Source organism: Crocuta crocuta, unplaced genomic scaffold (assembly GCF_008692635.1).
Source record: "Crocuta crocuta isolate KB4526 unplaced genomic scaffold, BGI_CrCroc_1.0 scaffold39, whole genome shotgun sequence".
Lineage (NCBI taxonomy): Eukaryota > Metazoa > Chordata > Mammalia > Carnivora > Hyaenidae > Crocuta > Crocuta crocuta.
This window is the reverse complement of record NW_027533334.1, coordinates 6,453,969-6,470,013: the sequence shown is the minus strand read 5'-3', so window position 1 is coordinate 6,470,013 and position 16,045 is coordinate 6,453,969. Positions and strand designations below refer to the sequence as shown.

General features: G+C 35.2%; 1 protein-coding gene across 1 annotated transcript in view; it reads right to left on the bottom strand.

The window, feature by feature from the left end:
- Positions 1–268: 268 nt before the first annotated feature.
- Positions 269–16,045, bottom strand: part of RGS22 (regulator of G protein signaling 22) — a 104,810-nt gene continuing 89,033 nt past the window's right edge. Inside the window, exons 19-25 of the mRNA XM_077748218.1 lie at positions 11,098–11,277; positions 7,168–7,323; positions 3,655–3,753; positions 2,169–2,262; positions 1,971–2,051; positions 1,664–1,711; positions 269–723 (exon numbers count right to left, since the gene is read on the bottom strand). Coding sequence (XP_077604344.1) covers positions 1,707–1,711; positions 1,971–2,051; positions 2,169–2,262; positions 3,655–3,753; positions 7,168–7,323; positions 11,098–11,277 — 615 coding nt within the window. The 3' untranslated portion in view covers positions 269–723; positions 1,664–1,706. The remainder of the gene's footprint in view (positions 724–1,663; positions 1,712–1,970; positions 2,052–2,168; positions 2,263–3,654; positions 3,754–7,167; positions 7,324–11,097; positions 11,278–16,045) is intronic.

Genomic DNA, 16,045 nt, shown 5'->3' with positions numbered 1-16,045 from the left:
TCTGATGTAAGTGTAACTCCAGTTAATACGAGGGATTTTACCTTTTAAAGCTCTTCTCTTTTACCCTAAAAGTTCATCTCAAAGAGTGGCCCGTGGAATATCTGTTATCAGTATCACCTAGGATGTCTGTTCAAGAGGGAGATTCGTGGGTTCTGCCGAAGAGCTACTGAATCAGACTCTCAGAGAGTGAGCCCAGGCATCTGTACTGCTGGCAAATGTCACAAGTGAGCCTTACGCAAACATAAATAAATGATCAACAAATGAAGTCTGCATCTGAGAACCACTGCTTTAATACATGGCTCCTTTAGAGAGTTGAGGATACGGATAAGGTTCACAAGTCACTGCACTTTATGTTTTGGGTCAATTTATTGCTAGGAATATTTGCCCCTAACCACTTGCTGAATGTGTCTGCTAACCAAATATAGTAAATGCTCAAGGAATATTTGTTGAAAGATTACTTGAGGAACATAACATGATACTTTCTTAAGTTCTGTGATTAGCAAAATATTTTGGTTCTTCTAATGTAGATACAAGTCATTTTATTCTAAGCGGGTTTTTAAAAAATTTTATGGCCATTTTTGTAATGTGCATAGAATAGCTGTCATTTTAAAACTATGAGAGTACAACATGCCAAACTTTATTTAGATGGTAGCCTTGCTCTAATGCAGGCCATCCAGAAATCACTTGGGCTTCCACATCAGTTAAATTTGGTCTAGAGAATTCCTGCAAAAGAAAAATAAATGGTTGACAACATAAGCAGCTATGAAATGTAAATCTAAAACAAACAAAAAACGTACAAAGAGTTGTAATAAGGATTTAAAAAATGAACAGATATGTCAGCAAACCCTACATGTTGGGGTGCTGTGAGGGTGGCCTAAGAGGCTGGGGAACTTGCAGAAGGGTGCAGTGACCAGGGTAAACCAAAAGAGACAAAGTATAAGCAGGCTCAGAACATAAAGGCCAGCTCATCAAACCCTCCCAAGAACCAGAAAACCAAAAACCACAAAGAAGATTTTTGGAAACAAAAAGCTAAGCAGTAAGACAGAAGATAAGAGAAACATGACTTTTACTGGGTCCTTGAGTCCATGGGGCACATGTACTCTACATTATACTACTATACCATTTGGTAAAAACATTGTTAACCTCTAACATTAGTATCCAATCAAAATCATATAATCCCACCAGCATCTGCAAGAAAGAAGGACCTGGCTTGATTTTCAGTTTTTTTTTTTTAGTTCCTTCTTATATTCCCAACGTGGGGAAATGGAGCTTGGAAAAACTCAGCTTGGGAAAACTTGGGAAACTGAGCTACAGACTATTCTTTCATGGTTCTTTGTGCAAGAAGAGATGGGGAATGAATAGAAGCAATAAATGATCATTCCCTAGAAGCTTTCCTTTTCAGGAGATTGTGCCACTTAGAGGGCAGGCAAGGTGCTCGCTCCTACCATCAATTTGTTAGCAGTGTGTGTGTGTGTGTGTGTGTGTGTGTGTGTGTGTGTGTGTGTGTGGTGTGTGTTTTGTGTTTGTGCATGTGTGTGTGTGTGTGTGTGTGTGTGTGTGTGTGTGTTGTGTATGCTTTGTATGTGTGCAACTGTGTATGTGCATGAGTGTGTGTGTTAGAGGGACATGGATCGTACTGAACAACTTTCAGTCTATGACTTACCTTGTATCTAGCAGCAGCAGATTATACACCCACATGAGTACTGTCACTCTGAAAATGGGATAGAGTATTAGGTTCTCAACAGAAGAGAAAAAAAAACACAGAAAGAGAAAGAATACACACATGGATAAACACACACACACACACACACACACACACACACTGAAATTCTCCAAACTTGTGGATCAGAACAGCTGGGAGGGAGTCAGTCTTGCTCCCTTCCTACTCTCTTCTAAGCTGAACAGCCACATGAGAGACTGAACATTAACAAGGAAGAAAGACTGCAGAGAGACTGTCACTGAAAACTCACTCTGGATGTTGTAGGAAGATACGGTCTTTTTCAAAGATGTAGCCGAAGCAGTAGACTTAAAATTTGTAACAGATGGTGTGGCTGTACAAAAAGAAGAGAAATAAGGAAAGCTGTGAAGTGATCATCGGCTATGTCCTCTAGAGTTATTCTGTGATAAAAGGTAACAAAGAAGTTCTGTACACAGAAAGCAACAATTACCTGTAAATAATTTTTTTTCCAGCTCTTCCTGAATTTTAAGAAGAATCCTTTCCTGTTCTAAGGCTTCTATGTACTTGGAGTAGCACCAGCTTGGCTAGAATAAGACAATTTTCAAAGTTAATTTTGGAAATGTTTGCCCCAGGAAATAAATTGAAGTTAGGATGGCTTATATGGGCCTCTTCATTTAAACCTTTTGTTGAAGTATAACAAATTTCAGTAACGGATCATTGAATAGGACAATTCAATGATGTGTCTAGTACTATATGAGTTGTAGCTATTTCTCAGTGAATCAATGTTGCCAAGGCTTTATACAGTTTTTGACAGCTATTCATGCACCTATATATTTTTAATTTGATTATGAATTTAGGTGCTCAAGAGAGATCCAAGTTCCTTTATGGGGGGGGTAGTTTTGCATTTGGATTAATTACAGTTCTTAAATGTACCAAATCTATCTGAAACAAATGCACATACAGAGCATCTGCACTTGCAAAATGGCGGGGTATTATACTCTATCAATTGCTAGAGTAATTCAACATGTATCTCTTCAATAGCAACAACAATAATAATTTAGATTTAGGAAATGCCTTTGGTTTCCCAAAGCTTTTTAGTTTCCTACAAAACTCTTGAGATATATGACAGGAGATCATTACCATAACAATTCCTTTTTCTCTCCCTTTCTTCTTTTAATAGACAAGGAAACAGGCTCAAAGCAAATTCAGGATTTTTTTCAGGCTCCTAGGTACTACTGACTTGGAAGTGACATTGAAAATTAGAAGCCTGTTATCTCTAAATCCTTTATTTTTATACCATGTTTCTGAAATTTAATGCCAGTCATTTGCTAATAAATGTTCTTCCCAATGGCATTATTACATATCATACACTTTTAGATATTACCTTTTTCAATACATGCTGTAACAAAATTGACATTTCCTTTCTCTCAATAATTGCTTTATGGTCTATCAGTTATTTTTGCTGAGCAGCTCAATTTATTTGACATTCCTAAATGCTGAAAAGATTGTTTCTTGAGCTAGTATTATCTTAAGATGCAAACACAAGTCATTAAAAATGGACATGACTTATGAAATTTCAGGGAAGTAATATTAATGTACAAGTTAAATGTAAATATAAACATAAAAATTGTAATTTTTTTCTTTTTTTAACCCAAGAATACATCAATAAAGTGTATTCTATCTTGTTCCCTATCTGCCTTATTCTCTTTCAATAAGCTAGTCATTTCAACTGCTGCCACTTAAATCTTCATATATATAAAAAAGTATTTTCTATGATTAAATTGTCCAGGATCAGACGAAACTTTAATATTCCCTGAAGGCTCAAGGGAATTCCCTTCCAATCTCTCCTAGAATAATTTTACCTTCATTTTCAAACAAGCACACCTCTCCTACTGTAAAATAACTCCGTTACTGCATTCTACTATCCAATGTTTAAAAAAAAAAGAAGTGCTATCTGTGACGCTTGTACTACTTACCTGTCGACTATATGCTTGTAGGCCTATAACTGGGTCAATAGGTAAAATAGCTGTTTTAATAGCAGATCCTGAACAACTTGCATATTGTTTGCTTCCATCCTGTAATTATATTAAATTAAGTTATTCCAAAAAAGGAGGGAAACTCTATTAATATAAACATACAGCTAGTGAGTCATAACATTAGATGAAAAAATACTTTGTGATGAGTATCACACCTGAGGTCTCATCAAGTCAATGTTACTAATGTGACATCATTTATGAACTCTTTAGTTTTCTTGTCTACTAATATAAAAATATTTAAAAATGAGTGACAAATTATGAAGTAGAATGTAAAAATCACCACCAAATTCTAGCATCTAGGAAAAAACCATTGTAAACCTTGTCATAAACATCCACTCATGCTTCTCATTAGGGAAAGACATAGATAGAGCTATAATTTTAGTATTTATATTTTATTACATAAATTTCATACAAATGGAATCACACAATATGTGCTCTTTTAAAATCTTCCTTTTCATGCAAAATTTTGTGAAAATGTTTCTAGTGGAAATGAAAAGGGGAGGGTGTTTGTGTCATTCACCAGTACGCCTATGATTCAATATACAGTACACCTGAATACGTGGATAATGAAATGTATAAAATGCATCATCATTTTCAATGAATGAACTGTCTTATGCACTCAAATCCTGAGTGATAAAAAAGAAATAAACTATATCATCACTTCAACAGATAAATAATAGTCCAGTAAAGTTATGTATAGCAGATAATGTAATCCATGCCTGCTACTGGAAACTTAAGCTATTAAATTTTTTTATGATTATAAATGATGCTTTGTACATATTTCAGTTGATGACAGTACTCTCCAAGAAATCCAGTCACGAATCAGGGGAAAACTATAACACAGGCACCCAAAATTAATTAAATATTCCTATATAAACATTTGTATACATGAAACAATACTCTAAGTCATAAATGCAGAAACTCAGGCCAGAAATAGACCAAAAATATAAAAAGGAACTGTAAAATGAGTTTACTGAACTTAAAAGAAGACTGAAGAAAAAGACAAAAATCTTTCAAAAATGAAACTATAAGGTACCCAAGGGAGAAAAAATTTGAATAGGTAAGGGATTTATACATGTATTATTTATATACCCTTTCTTTCTGATCCATATACATGCACTCACCTGGTATATAATAGGTACACATATATCATATATATGTATCAAAAGGCTTAAATATACATGTATACACACACATATAATATGCATATAAATCTTCCCCCCAAAAAACATAGCAAAGATATAAGCCTATAGACTCAAGAATCTGAGCAATCCTCAAATAGAATAAACCCAAAGAAATCCACACAAGACACATCATAATCAAATTCTGAAAACCAAAGACAAAGAAAAAATCTTGAAAGCAGTAAGTGAAAAACAATACCTTACCTACAGGGAAAGGACAGAATAAAATAATAAATCTTGGAAAATCAGGAAGGAAGAAAAATGGAAACCACAAAAGTATGGGTTAATACAATAGCCTTTTCCTCCCTCTTTGAATTTCCTAATTTATGTTTCATGGTTGAAGCAAAAATTATAAAATGTCAGAGTTTTCATTTTCTGTTTTATTCTTATGATGGCTTTATATGTATATCATCTGCCATTTTCTGCTCACTTTGAAATGTTTTATATTTTCCCCAACCATCAATAATAGGGATGTGGTCTGATGTGGTTCTCAGTATATGTTGAGGAAATATTTAAAATAACTATAAACAAGTGAGGGAAAAAGACCTAAAGTGGGGGGGGGTGATTTCTAGACTCTACTCAAACTGGTAAAATGTTAATACCAATAGACTGGAAAAAGTTATGTATCTATAATGTAATATCTAAAGCAACCACTAAAATATCTAAACAAAGATATGCCAAAATAAAATTCTAAGAAATATACAAGTAATCCACAGGAATGCAGGACAAAGGAAACAGAAAAAAATGAAAAATAGAGGGAATAATCAAAACAAGAAATGGGGCGCCTGTATGGCTCAGTCAGTTACGCATCCAACTACAGCTCAGGTCATGATCTCACAGTTCATGAGTTCAAGCCCCGTGTCAGGCTCTGTGCTGTCAGCACAAAGCATGGAGCCTGCTTCGGATTCTGTGTTTTCCTCTCTCTGTCCCTCCCCCATTCATGCTGTCTCTCTCTCTCTCAATAAATAAATAAACAAACATTTAAAAAAAATTTTAAAAACAAGAAATAAAATGCAGGCATATCAAAAATCACACTAAAGATAAAGAGACTAAACACACCAAATAAAAGACAGAAATTGGCAGAATAGATTTAAAAAAACATCACCATGACCCAACTGTATGCTGTTTATAGGAAACTTAACTGAAATACAATGATATAAAAAGTAAAGGAATGGAAAAAGATATACCATACAAATATCAAAATAGAGCATGCTGGTTTTGCAGCTTTGGAGAAGTTTGGCAGTTTTTTGAGAACCGCCACAGTCCTCTACATTTATGTAGTAAATGTAGTCATTTACATTTATGACATCATATATACATAGAAAACACTTTATAAAGACCTGGAAGAATATAGTCCAAGTTTAATGATTGCTCTTGGGGATGGGGAGGGTAATAGAACTCAGAGCTGGGGTTAAGAGAGTTTGCTCTTTCTACGGTATTTACTCTTTCTGCAATATTTTAAGGAGGAAAAAAAACAAATGAGACAAAATGTTAACAGTGTTTGTTTTGACCTATGTATATACAAGTGTTCATCATATTACGATACTGTTTAAATTTCTTTTTAAAATAGAATAGGTGTCAGCTTATAAGGAAATAAAATCCATTAGCCATGAGCAGTTACCCTTTTTCAATTCAAAGAAAGTAGATAAGTATAAAGAGTTAGACAGATGAATGGGTGAATAAATGGACAAACTGACAGACAAACAGGCAGACGGGGCAATTTATGATTCATATTTATAAGTTTCACAGTCAATGTATCAGTCTGTAATTGTAATACTGAAAATGCTTCCCCACGAGTACATAACATTTTTTTCATTCATTCATTTTTGTTTTCATTCCTGATTTACTCAGTAAACACTAATAAATAGTTGAGCCTATGCTGGACACTGGTCTGAGCGCTATGATACACAGACACACAAGACAAATACTGTCCTTGGGAATCTCAGTCCAGTGAGGATGACAGGTGCAAAAACTCATTCATGGGACAATATGAAGTGTTCTCCAAGAGAGGTAGGAATGTTACTACCGTGGATGTTAACTGCTTGTGTTTCCTAGGGAGGGTCAAGAAAGCTTTCACATGAAGAGGTGACATTTGAGATGTATTTTGAGAAATTCAAAATGAAGTCTGAAACCTCTGACTAAAGACTTAAAAGCCACTAAAATCTGTATTCTGTAATGTCTCTGTATTTTCCCCAGTCCAAATTCTTCTATAAATTCCAACATATCACATACCTTTTAAAAGTCTGATTCAACTCAAAATGAGTCATCTTACCTTTGCAAATTTCTCTTCTGTGACTGCCAATTTTTTTTTCTGTTTATTATATTCTTGTCTTCTCTCTAAAACACTCATAATTTTTTCATCAGTTAAGTTCTTCCTAAACTCACAAAACTGAGGCCAAAATTTAAATAGAACCCCAAAAATTGTCATCTGTATAAAAAACAAACTATGTCTCAGATTGCAAATTAACACAAACATACTAATTTAAACTCTTAATTCACCATAATAATGGATTAACTATTCCATCTTTAATATACAGCATGTTTCCTCCTTCAGCTTACTGTCTCCAGACATCTTGGCATAGTTTAGCTCAGCACATGCTTATCATCAATGTTTTTTACTACCAATGAGAAGTCTTTCTTTAAAAAAAAAAACACCACATACTTAAAAGTAACTTTATTCTTTATGTTTCCCTAACCAATTGATTGTATTAATAAAGAATCCATTAGGTCTTTTTAAATAAGAAATTTATGTTTTCTTTTAAAACATACACGAGTTGATCTGCCACACACTCTGCTGTTTTATGCAAGTATTCCAAATATTCAGTCCATCAAGAGGACCGAGTCTGTGCCCCCTTTTTCTTCCTTTTAGAGAAAGGAAATACCTCTGGAAAAGCTCTTAAACAAAGCTGCAGATCTAAAAATAAACCTTGAGTAACTTTTAAGTGATATAATCTCTTTTATGTGAGAGCAAGAAAAGTAACATTTAAAAAGCAGGGTGGTATCCTGGACCAAGGCTTTCTACAAGGACACTCCACATTAAGTGATTAATTGTGATATTTATAGAGATAAGAATTGTTGCTCAAATTCCCATGCCAAGTATTTCCATTAGTTCCAGAGGCATACGTTACTTCCAAGAAGGTAGGACTTGCCACATCAGATCAAGTCCAACATCTTGTTACTAGGAATGGCCTTTACCTAATGCCCTAGAGAATACTGAACTATCCCATTAGGCTCCAAGCCAACTCTTCAGAGGAAAAGAGGAATTTTTAAAAAGTAAATGCTGCAGTGATCAATAGAGTCCTCAACTGGTTGGTATGTTTCATCACTCCTCTTTTCTGTACACGAATATTATTAGCAATTCTAAAATTTTTATTCCTTTTAAAATATAATTTTATCGTTGAATTCTGTAGCCTCTTGGCATTGTGATCACAAAAGCTAGAGATGCTTTCTTTGATGAAATGTAGGCTTTAAAACAAATTTCACTGACACCTGTTATATCTTTAAGTAATCTCCTGATCCAATGTCAAGGGATCATGGTAGTTTCTATGTGAACTTCTTAAACAAATACTCCTCTTCCTTCTCTATTTACCAACTATTGACCCTACTTCTCAGTTATTTATCCAAAACCTGAGTCATTCCTAGCTCTCAAATATGTTTATTTCCCTCTAGAAAATCTTTCAGTAAAAGTCATTCAATTAGAATACAATTTTTCAATGGCAGACATAAAACTACTCTACTCCTAAAAGCTGCAATTAAGATTTTAGGTTAATAACATATGGGTTAGTCATAAAAATTACTCTGTACCATGAGAATCTTAAAAGATAACCAAACTGTAGATAGCAAAATGTTGTAATAAATATAGAGCTACTTTGCTCACTGGCAGGAGATGGGCAATGGCTTTAGTATGAGTTAAAAGGGCCGGTGAAAATTTGGTTGAGTGAAGAAAGCTTTAAAGTTATCAGGGGTGCTACTGGGGGATAGGCAAAGGTTACACTGATAACAATATTAGAACAGGCAATAGGCTTTTTTATCTACTATGCAGCCATTTCACTTAACTTTGCTTGTTTCCAATTTGATTTTACTCCTTTCTGTCACAATAGATCACTTCTCATGCCAATCATCCACGTGATCAAATATGTTATTGAGTGCCTATTCTGTGCTAGGCATTTGAGCCACAGGGTAAATAAGAAACATTCCCTGCCCTCAAACACCTTACAATCAAGTGGGAAAGCCAGCATAAAAATAGTAATTTTCAGTTTTGTGTGATAAACAGAAACATATACAGGATGTTGCAGAAGCACAAGGGAGAGAAGATGGTAACACAAAAACCTTAGGAGGGAAGAGAGTAAGGGTCCTTTGTAGAACTACAGATAAATCAGTAAGACTGGTGGATGAGGGCAGGGAGTGGTAAGAGATGTGCAACCAGACCTCTGGTTTGCATACCTGGATAGAAGGTGATGCTATTCCCTGAGCTTCCTTAGGAAACGTAGGAGGAATAATCAGTTTGGTGGGGTGAGGGCTCTCTAGAAAGATTCTCTTATATTCTGATGCTTCAGAGTCCATATTTAAGGTATGTCTAGGACTCATTTTAGGAAATCAAGTAGAACGCATAAACTAGAGAACTCCAATACAGTTCGCTGGGTTCAATCCCTAGACATGAAGATGGTATCTCTTAGAGTTTTAATTCTGAAGACAGTGGGGAGTAACCAAAATTGAAAGCAGAGAAGTGACATGATCTGATATACATTTTGAAAAAGATGGCTCTATCTGCAGTGAGTTAAATGGTTTTGAAAGGGCCCACAGGCAGGGAGTTTTGGTAATCAATGAAATACTGCAGATGCAAACTGAGATAATAGCATGGAGTCACAGAAAAGTAGACAGGATGACAGAAAACAAGGGGACCAATGCATAAATTTTAGGGACTGAAGACATGGAAGTAAGGGAATGAAGGAGAGGGAAGACAAAGATGGCAACCAGACCTCTGGTGTGCACACATGGGTAGAAGGTAATGCTATTCCCTGAGCTTCCTTAGCAAACACAGGAGGAATAATCAGTTTGGTGGAGTGGGGACTCTATAGAAAGATTCTCTTACTTTCTGATGCTCCAGAGTCCATATCTAAATTATGTCTAGGACTCCACTTTAGGAAATCAAGTAGAATGCATAAACTAGGGGACTCTAATACAGTTTGCTGGCTTCAGTCCCTAGACAGTATGGCAAAACCAACCAGTATAAGCAGTTCCAGACATGCACTTGCAAACTCAAGGTCTTTGATGTCGATGGGCAAGCCCTGGCCTAGTTTTTCAGAGACCTAGGCTACGCTAAGTGATCTCTAAGATCTTTTCACAAACAGATACTGCAATTCTGGCACCATGTTTTCTCTATTTCTCTTTAGCACTTCCTCAATCATTCCTCTATATTTTCACCTATTTTAATGCATAATTTGGATTATGAGTCCATTTTCAGTTCCTCAGATGGCTTAGAACACAGCTGGCTCACAAATGAATGTTAAAGAATAATGGCCTTTTTTCCATGCTCAAGGGCAATCATATCCTAAAACTCTGTTTCATATCACTTAAATCATGACATGGCCTTCCCTATTACCTCTATTATAATTTATTTTTCTTAATCATTTTTCAAGAACAACATCACTAAAAGGCTTTTAAAAATGCAAATAAATTATGTTCACCAAATCACTGTTTTCTATTATTTATGTTAAAATGAAGTAACTTGAGCAGGTTAACAGGCATGATTTTCTTTTCATGAGCTTGTGTACTTTATGTTGGTTGGATACTTAAATCTTCTCTCACTTATTTTATGAGCTATGTGAATATTCCAATCTTTAAAAATACACAAATCTTAGGACACACATATTTTACACATATTTGTGGTAGCAGATTTTCTAAAGGAAACATAAATGATGGGAAAGGAAGGAAGAATTGGCTGAAGTTTTATAAGTTAAAAACAAAAATGATAATCATAGAAAGTCAAGGACAGTATTTAAATAATTGCATTTGCTGTATATTATCAACAAAATAGTAAGTTACTAGTTTCTTATGTTCTGTGGAATATGAAAATATTTTTAATTAAATTGAATTAATCACAGTATTAGGAAGGTTGTAACCTTGCCAAATATGAATAATGCAAAATCTTTAAAAGAATATCTAGATTGTTAACGTATTTTAAAATACGCTGATCTCTTACCTGTGCCTCCCTAAATATATATGGTCCTAACTCCTTCCTGTGTTCAATAATCTTCTGGGCTTGCTCTACTGGAATGTCAATTTGTAAAGCTGGTGGAATACTAGAATTAATAAAGCAGTTGATAATAGTCATGATCTTCTTCTGAATGATGGACTCATCACAATGAGAATGGCACAAGTCCTGAACGAAGAGGAAAGACAGAACAATATATGATTAATGCATTCCTAGAACACTTTATAAAATTGTGGTAGTATATCTTTCAGTAACATTTTAACTTCAGATCGAGAGGACATGAGGACATGTGAAAGCTATCTTTCTATAAAACAATATCTTCTATTTCTCTTGGGTTTGAGGAACCTAAGACATTGATGCATACACCATACATAAATACAGGTTTTATTTACTCTTGAGTACTTCTACTTCTAGGTAAAGGAACAGCTTCAAAGTCTACTTTAACTCATTTATCAAATTTATATTGGATGCCTGCGATATACCAGCTGAGCCCCAAGATAGTACCTGCTCTTTAATGTCTAAATCTTATTGGAGGAGAAGCAAGAGAACACATTACTTCAATATGAGATAGCTAATAAGTACTATAGTAGAGGTGTACACAGGATCGTAGGAGAACACTGAAAATGGGTATGTAACTCAATTTGCAGGTGGACATAAAAGCTTTCCAAACCAGAACTGCTTCTATACAAGGTGACTTAGGCTCAAAAACACAATATAATTGCAAATGAAATATTGGATTAAGGGTTGGTATCCAAAATCTATAAAGAACTTAACAAACTCAACACCAAAAATACAAATATTCCAGTGAAGAAATGGGCAAAAGCCATGAACAGACACTTTTCCAAAGAAGACCTCCCTCCAGATGGCTGATACATGAAAAAATGCTCAACATCACTCATCATCAGGGAACTACAAATCAAAACCACACTGAGATACCACCTCACACCTGTCAGAATGGCTAAAATTAACAACCTAAGAAACTACAGAAGTTGGCAAGGATGTGGAGAAAGGGGAACCCTTTTGCAGTGCTGGTGGCAATGCAAACTGGTGCAGCCACTCTGGAAAACATTATGAAGTTCCTAAAAAAATTAAAAATAGAATTACCCTATGACTCAGCAATGGCACTACTAGGTATTTATCCAAAGGATACAAAACTGCTGATTCGAAGGGGCACATGCACCCCAATGCTTATAGCAGTGGTATCATCAGTAGCCAAATTATGGAAAGGGCCCAACTGTCCATCAACTAATGAATGGATAAAGAAGATATAGTATGTATATAGTATGTACACACACACACACACACACACACACACAATGGAATACTACTTGGCAATCAAAAAGAATTAAATCTTGCCATTTGCAACAAGGTAGATGGAACTAGAGTGTATTATGCTAAGCTAAAGAAGTCAGAGAAAGACAAATCCCATATGATTGCACTTATATGTGGGATGTAAGAAACACAAAGATGAACATAGGGTAAGGGAAGGAAAAATAAGATAAAAACAGAGAGGGAGGAAAACCATAAGAGACTCTTTAATACAGAGAACAAATTGAAGGTTGCTGGAGGGCTGTGGGGTAGGAGAATGGGCTAAATGGGTGGTGGGTATGAAAGAGGGCACTTGTTGGGATGAGCACTGGGTGTTATACGTAAGTGATGAGTCACTAAATTCTACTCCTGAAATCATTATTACACTATATGTTAACTAACTTGAATTTAAATAAAAATAAAGAAAATTAATTAAAATAAATTTAAAAAATTTTAAACCAAAAAGGGCACTATAAGCATGATGTTGGCAGTGACAGGTGTGCTATTATGTATCTCTTAGTATTCATACTTTTACAGTTAACCTATTAAATTATCTTCCTTATACCCAAAGTACTCAAAAATAGGGACCATACATTTAAAAGATGCAGTCTTGGGGCGCCTGGGTGGCTCAGTCAGTTAAGCGATCGACTTTGGCTTAGGTCATGATCTCACAGTTCATGGGTTCGAGCCCCACATTGGGCTCTGTGCTGACAGCCAGCTCATAGCCTAGAGCCTGTTTCAGATTCTATATCTCCCTCCCTCTCTGACCCTCCCCTGCTCACACTGTCTCTCTCTCTCTCTCCCTCTCTCTCCCTCTCTCTCTCTCTCTCAGGAAGAAAACAAAAGATGCAGTCTTATGTCACAGATATAGGACTATCATTTTTTAAAATAAAGAGGTAGCTTAGCTTGTGTTTATGGTGTTTCTCTGTCAAAGACACTGTTCTCTAAATCACTAGGAAGCAAACAAATTTGGAAACTTGTAATTCTAGGCCAGAAATGAGCTAACACTTATTAAGTACTCATTGTATCATGGGCACTGTAATCACTACCTTATGGGCACTATTAAAGAAAGAAGAATTTAAGTGCTAGCCATATAAAATCTTACATACAGTTTGCAATAAATTATATGTGAAAAAAGCTTTATATAAATGTTACATTAAGACAACAGCATTTTTAAATCAATTTAGAACCCCCCTCAGAAAATGCTTTATTTATACAACAAATGCTTGATGTGTTGCCAAAGGTGTATTTTTCCCATTACTAGTGAGATTATCTTATGTAATTATTTGGTGAGCCTGATTTATAATTATAGAATATAAGGCTTGTGAAATAAAAATACATTTTTGGAGTTTTCATTTTAAGGGTGAAGGGGCAAAAATCAGAATTGATTTTTTTTCTAATTGTTCTGTACCATTAGCCCAGTAAACTTTACCTATCATCAATGATACCATTTTTTTTTAATGTTTATTTATTTTTGAGAGAATGAGAGAGAGACTAGGGGAGGGGCAGAGAGAGAGGGGGAGAGAGGATCCAAAATGGGCTCTGCACTGACAGCAGTGTAAGGACTCAGTTTAAACAGATTTTCCTCTAGAAGGCTTTTGGTGACTCTCAGTTCTGGAGAGATGTCCAGCTTAGATGCTTCCATTACCCCCTGAGCTTCCATCACCACTGCCCCAGTCACAGTCTTATAAGTGTCTTGTCTATCACCGTCTGTCCCTGCCATGACACTGTAAGCTCTAAGAGGGAAGACTATTCTGATGATGGTTGCATCCTCAGGATTTAGCATGGCCCTTGATAGGTGCTCAATAAATATTTGCTGGATGAATATACCCTTTCAGTTTTTTCTATGGACACACACACACACACACACACACACACATACACACACATTTTAGATTAAATTATGGTATTTTATAGTAACTAGGCTTTTAAAAAAATATCTTTTCCCATCATTGATTATTCTCCCACAGCATGATTTTTAATGGCTGCAGAGTATTCTACTGTGCAGATGTAATAATTAAGTAACCAAAGTCCTGTTTTTGAACATCTAGGTTCTTCCCAAATATTCACAATTCAAACCAGTGTTTGATTAAGATCACTGATTAATCATTGTTCTGAATTGTGAAAATCTTAAGAGATCTTAATCTCTTAGCATATTACCACCATCTTTGCTGGAGGTGGGGGATATAACTTAGTGGTTAAGGGCATGAACTTTAGCAATGGAATGCCTTGGTTCAAATTCCAGCTCTACCACTTAATTAGTTGTCACATGAAAAGAAATGAGCTAATGTGTGCCAGATAGCAAACACTTAATAAGAGTAAGCTATATAAGAGTGAGTTCATTAAGATTTTGCCAGGTGGAAAGCTTTCTACCTAGCAAATTCTCTCAAGACCCAATTCAAATACTATCACTTCTGCTAAGACTTCCTTGACCCACCACCCTCCCTGCATCATTCCTTCCTCAGTGCCAAAACCATACCTAGTTAGGACATAGATCATAATCAATATTCTGTCATGTTATTTGTTTTTATGGATGTCCCCTTCCTTGAGGGAAAGCACTGAGTTGTATTCACTTATTTATTCCTACTATCTAACTTACTGGCTGGCACATTAGGTACTTAATAAATGCTTATTGAATGAACAATTCTCTCCTACAACATAATTTTTAATAACTCTCTAGAATTGTATGTCCTCCATTCTATACCACAAAAAAAGATATTTAAATGAAGGCCAAGGGCAGCCTTGAAGGAGAAACAGTCACACAGCTAAGGGTTGACTTTGTATGAATGTGGTTTTTTTTAAAAATGCCTTACTTGCAAAGTTTATTGCATTACCTCTTATCCTAGTAGGGTTGGGCTTATTCATATTCTTATTAGCTTAAAATGAATTCTGTCCACTCACAATAACTGCCTGTTCTGGAAGACAGGTTCTACCTCCTAATTAAAAAAATTTTTTTAATATTGTTTCCCTTGTGACAGAATTTGAAAAAATTTATCTCAAAATATTTTTTCTGAGAAAATTTCTAAGGTGAGAAGAGTACAAAAACTGTTCATAACAGAAATGGGTAGAAACCAGTTTCATGGTATGTTGGAGAAAGTTTGGAGATAGACTTTATTGAGCAATTACTAACTATATAAAATATAAATGCTGAAGAATATTAGTCTTACATAATTCAGACTTAGATTATAACACCAATTGAAAGTATTATGCTCTTAAATTCCAGTTTTGTTTTTATTCTCTACTTTTATAATGGGATAAAATGGGCTACTTGCCCAGAAATTAATCTGTTACCCATGGGAGCATTTAGGCAGAGTCCAGATGTCTACTCTGAAGTATTTCTAAACAACATTCCTCTATTCAAGTCTAGATTATAATATCTAGAAAGTCCTTTCCTTTCTTCAAGGCAAAGATTCAGTATGATTTCAATAAACATTTAAACCTAAAAATAAACTACTTCAGTGCCTAACCATTCATTCTTTCATTTGTTTTTGTTTTGTTTAGAATGTAGCCATTCTTTATTTTTATTTTTATTTTTTATCTTTTGAGAGAGAGAGAGAGGGAGAGAGAGAGAGAGCACGCACACATAAGCAGGGGAGGGGAAGAGGAAGAGAAAGGAAGAGAACCCTAA